Source organism: Clytia hemisphaerica, unplaced genomic scaffold (genome assembly GCF_902728285.1).
Source record: "Clytia hemisphaerica strain Z4C2 unplaced genomic scaffold, Clytia hemisphaerica genome assembly, whole genome shotgun sequence".
NCBI lineage: Eukaryota > Metazoa > Cnidaria > Hydrozoa > Leptothecata > Clytiidae > Clytia > Clytia hemisphaerica.
Window position 1 is genome coordinate 788,319 of NW_027104380.1, and position 5,642 is coordinate 793,960.

At 35.7% G+C, this 5,642-nt stretch overlaps 1 protein-coding gene across 4 annotated transcripts; it reads right to left on the reverse strand.

Moving 5' to 3' along the window:
• Positions 1-830: 830 nt before the first annotated feature.
• LOC136819129 (uncharacterized) lies at positions 831-4,630 on the reverse strand (the record flags this gene model as incomplete). Of its 4 annotated transcripts, none has more annotated exon segments than XM_067075302.1 (7): positions 831-1,295; positions 2,277-2,617; positions 2,885-2,898; positions 3,463-3,498; positions 3,730-3,947; positions 4,149-4,302; positions 4,497-4,630. In XM_067075302.1, coding segments are annotated over 7 exon segments (1,310 nt in total), but the record flags the coding sequence as incomplete, so codon positions are not given.
• Positions 4,631-5,642: the final 1,012 nt, after the last annotated feature.

Here is a 5,642-nt window from a genome sequence, read left to right on the forward strand (position 1 = left end):
TGTTTGAAAAAACTTCGAAACAAAAAGGTTAATTACCCATTAAAACTTAGCACTTTTTATAAAAGAAGGTAATGCAACATATTATTAACGTAATTTTTAAAGTTCATAGCGTCATTTTTGCTATTAAATTCTTCATTACTCTTAAGGGATTTGATTTTATGTTTCAATACTAAAATCAATTTTTCGACTATGGTCAGAGCCCATAATTCCTTGAACACTTGTGGTGGAGCGCCATTAGACCTTTAGACAAAGTTTTAACATTACAATTGCTTCTTTTGGGTTAAAGAAAAATAAGCCATGGGGTGCGGCAAAGAATCAATGAATATATGAAAAATAAGACTTGAAAACACACAAGAAAATCGTTTTCCCTCGGTAACGAAAAAAGTACATTTACATCTCAAAAATATTATTATACATTAAAAATTCTATTTCTATAAATTGGAAGAGGAAAATTATACGCTATTCACAAATTCTGAAAATGTCGAAGGAATACCAGGAACAAAAAAGGGGACCATTAAGCTAACTGAAGTTTGTCCAAGATTAAGCTTCTGTCTGATCGTTCGGTCGACTTCGGGAGGGCGTTACCGAGGAGGAGTCATATTTTGCCCATCTGTGAAAACCATGGATTTATCCCCTAAATAACAATATTTCGGTCCATCCAATTTGTAAATCTTTGTGCGTGCCCTGCGCGGATAACTATTGGTTTTTCGTCGCCATACTTTGATAATTCTATTTATTATACCTCATCAAATCACTGAGGTGTTGGATTTGTGTGGTGTGTTCGAAAGACAGAGAGGAACATTTGGAAGGCAAATGAAGTGTATAATTTCCTTCAATTTTTTTTTGAAACACGAAACAAAGGTGGTCATATAAACTTCTCTTTCAAGTTCCTTTGTCTTTTTTTTGCTGTACAATTTTCGGGAAAATCTCTTCAATTGTGTTTTCGTTAAACAAACGTGAGACGTTAGCATTTAAGAACGTATCATGGATACTATCCAACGAACGTGAATGCACGCGAGTGACGGATAGTTTGAATTTGATTTTGTTTTTTTCACTGGTATTAACTTTAGTTGGATTGTTGTTATGGTCGCCGGGTACAAAGTTACGGCTGCAGAACTCTTCTTCGTCGTCACATCGTGCGTTGTCAAGGTGATCTACACTTGGGAATAAAGAGAATCGAGGACCTTCGAAACCGATTTCAGTTTTGCGCTCTCGTTTGCATTGCCATCCCTTGATGCGTGGAGGGAGAGGAGGCGCGTCCACGGTTGAAGAGTCACTGTTCGTTCGACTCAGCCCTACTGAAGGAAATGTATGGAATATTCTTGAGATTTAATCGATTAAAGTAAAACAAATCAAAAGAGACCTGAAATAGATCTTAATTTAAGTTTTAAGCACTGATAAAAATATTAAGTTTTAGTTGCCACATAGTCATCTTTTTATTGGGAAGTTTGAACGGCTGTAACAATCTCAGCTTACCAAAAAAACGAGGTAATTTTACCGTTAAAGGCTAGAGGCATTATATTCAGCACGCTACTAAAAGGAAGTGAATCAATCTCGTTTACAGCCGAGAAAAAGCTAGGCTATATGACTTACCGTTTTTCAGAATTTAAAAATCGGCCGAGAATTGCGAGAATTATTTTTTATCAAATATTTTTGCACTTTATTATCTTTGAAATCCAACTTCTGCTCAGCGGGGGTCCAATCAAACCTCCTTAGATCTATATTTGAATCCAATTTCAGCCGTTTACAAGCATTTCAACAGACGGATATCAGTCTTAAAATAGGTTATCAATGAAATCTTTTACTTTTTCAAATTCAGAAGGTCTAAATTCGTAAATTTAAAAATGTGATGAAAGATATCTTTTAATATTTTACTTGGCTCTGGTTTCATTGAGCACTCTGCAACATCAATCACAATCAATACATAAATTCAAAATTTAAAGCAATTTTGATTTTTTTTTTCAAACTTAGGCGACTGGAATCCCCGAAATGGACACTTTTAATTGATTTTTTAATAACTGAACACAAAACATTAGAAACATATCCTTGTCTCCTCATCAATCAAAAATAGAAATCGGGACTATTGACGATGTTTTCCAGGAAAGCTATATAAATGGGCGACACGTTAACACACAGATTTCAACTTGCAAGGGTTTACTGACCTGAATCCTCATTAAGTTCGATGTCGATGCGATCATAACCAGATAACGGGAGGGTGGATTCTGTCGGCTCCACTTTTTTATGTATGATTAAATGTTGTAAAATTTCCGTTTCACCTTCAATACTTTCATCAATGTTGCTCCAATCTGGATCCATTTCGTCGTAATCAGATGGCGTCTCTGTCGAGGTGCCAGTGTCGTGTTCCAGACCTGGTGTCGTCACATCTTTATACTGATTTCTGTTTAGTAGAGCAGACGATGGGTTCGATGTCGGAAAAAGAAAGTTTGCAGCTTCTTTAAAAGGTGACTCTACCGTGTCCAGTCGCAATTTGGGCCAGTTGGACATGTTTTGATGGGATGGATGGGGGTGACATACTCTGTTGGCAATATTGTTTGCTTGTGGAAGAGGGTTGGATTTTAAAGGAGCTGCTGTGGGGTGTTGAACTTCTTCACTGGAGCTATATATGAAATGATCGTTTTATCTATATGAAACAATTGATGTTTTGCATAATGTTTTATCACGTTTTACTTTTCCGGTGAAAGGAGTTGCAAATGTGTTACCCTTATTCCATAATTAGGAATTATAGGAGATTCGAACCAAAATATCGTCGCATGGTAAAATTTGTCAAATAATCGTATTATAGGATGGAGTTGTTCAGCAGAGAATCTAAGGATCAAAAAGCACTATTGTGATGCATCATACAACAAAAGAAAACACTGATTACCTTATTCCAGAATCCTGAAAATAGAGAAAGAAAAAACTTCAATAATAGAGTTTTGGCAGGAGAGTTTATTGGGTACTTGTCACTTTAAAAACATGTTAACCAAAACAGGTATCATTCTTCCCAGTTCTGCTTAGGTCTGTAAAATACAAAACAAACTACTGGTCAGAATGTCACAGCACTTGTAAATCTTGACAGATAACGGGAAAATATTGACCTCCTACCTGATTCGGATACTCCGCGCATGGCACTTATGTACTCTGGAAATGGCCTGGTAAGAGAATCCACCCAGGTTTGGTGGACCGATTTGATATTTTTCATCCAGATTAAGGATGAAAATTATCATGGGTTTCGAGCACTGTGATTGGCTAAAACAGTTATCCCAAACAAACGTCAATCTTTAACATTTTTAGGTAAAAAGCAACACGGTTTAGATACTTTGGCTGAAGAGCCATTTAGGATTGTCACATTCGCCATATCCCGTCAGAGTAGAGTTGTGGTAAACCGCAGAAGACGCAGAATAGATTGATTTGTTATGAGATTAGGAAATATAGAAAGATGGATGAAAGTCTAATACTTACAGGTCGCTCAATACGCGGTCTTCTTCTAAAAGCTCCCTGTAAAAGTAAACACAAAAATGTTAATCATTGGTTGTATTGGTTATTAACCATACACGATTTTTCTTGTCGAAAAGACAGTGGCGGATAAGGCTTTTTGTCGTTGAAATCGGGAGAGTGGACTTTGGTTTTCATTTATCTAAAATTCAATCCTTCGAGACTTTTTAAAATAAATATTAAAAAGAAAACTAAACCAAGCTAAAAAAGCCAGTGCTGAAAAGTGAGAATAACCTCGTGTTCGTTCTGCATCTCGCGATCTTTAGGCGAAGGCGGTGGAACGCATTCGGAAAGTTTTCTAAACCATGCTTCTGATACAGTGTGTTGTGTAGAGCAAAAATAATATTTCCGATTCTCGAAGCCGTCATACAAAATAACAGCATTGGGGTAGCCGTGCACTGAAGAGTGAGGTGGAATCTTTGAAACGACTGATTTCTCCAGGTTGATGACTCCTAAAAATGCAAAACGACCAAAATTGTTTTTGCATTTGATACAATACTTTTTCGAATTCAGTCTTTTTCCCGACAAAAAAATGTTATTATCAAAAATACTAGGAATATAGAATCGTAGAATTGCAAAAAGTTGGTTTAAAATGCTGGCAAACTGCAAATATATTTTCAATGAAATAGAAAGAATGGAAAGATTTTTCATACCTAAGGGACTCTCTCCGTTCTTGGCGCTGCTATAATTCTTATAATAACACAGGAAGACTTTTCGGTTTATCCAGCGCTGATCGTTGCTAGTTGATCGGTCAGTATCGTACAAAATGAAATAACGCAAATGCCAACGCGCTATCTTGTTTTTGACCTGTAACATAATGGATTGATTTTTCATTTAAAGAAAGATTTGCTGTTGCAGTTATTAATTCTGAAACATCTCTCGTCCAATATAAAAGAAATTTAAAAATATTTAAATGAATTAGTTTAAGGCTTAAGATTTTTAAGAATGTATCTTTTTGAGACAGACTTTCGTTTAAACATGTTTAATAGAAAAATTAATACCTTGTGCATGGGTGGGGATTTGGTCAAGTAACCAGAATACGAGATGAAAGGGTGTTCTTGAAGAAAATCTTCGTACGATTGACGATGAGAATAGATGGCAGATAGCGATGAACTTGCACCTTCACTGTTTCGACCTGTGTGTGAACGAGATAGAATTAAAATTATCGGGCAATTTCTGATTTTCAATTTTATAACAAATATTGAAACTGAGAAATAAAATTAAAAACTTTATTCATACAGTTTGTTACTGGATGCTGGATATTCACAAAAATTCACTCATTCTCACTCATAAATATGAACTACTCATTGAGCTACAATCTTTGACTAAAACTCTGGTAAATTCTTGGAAAATCCTAAACATCAGTGTTAGATGCAAGGTTTTTCTGGGTGTGGTAGAAGCCTGCGACCCGACGATATTGATATTGGGAGAGAGGATGTTACAATATTCAGCAATCATTGTAGCAAAACCCACATAATACTCTAAAGGATAAAATAGGTAAGTAATAATTCATTAATAACCTTAGACGTGAGATATTATACTATAAGATATTGATTGAGCTCGCGGACGGAAATTTTCAAACGCGTGGTTTTTGATTTAGTTTTGATAAAAAGGATATTCTTTTTGTTCGAGAATGTTTAAAAGAAGAGGAATCCAGAAATTGGAATAAGACGTGTATTGATGAATGACAGGATGACGTGGATGTAAAAACAGGAAGTCGAAAAAAGAAGAGAAAAGATGACAATGAAGAGGAACAACAAATCACAAAAACAAACAGAGAGTCGGATACAAATGGACATTACCACCTCTGGAGGAGAGCGATTACAATACTTAGATTTCCGTTTTTGTGCTAAAAGAATCTTCAGTAATTTGTAATAGCCTGCGAGTATTGGTCATAGTGCGGACTCAGGCTAGTGAAAAGAAAACCGAAAAGGAAGATGATAGAAAATGAAAGTAAAGAGTAAAACAACAATCTCTTTCGAGACGTCATTCATGAACAAAAACTTGAACTCAGGCCATCTTGGAATATGAAGCAGATCAACGAGAAGAAAAACAATGAGTTTATGACTAGACCATACAGACTCAGGCTACACAAGCTTAGAGAAGGATTGGACATAAAGAAAAGAATACTTTTCAAATTGAGATAG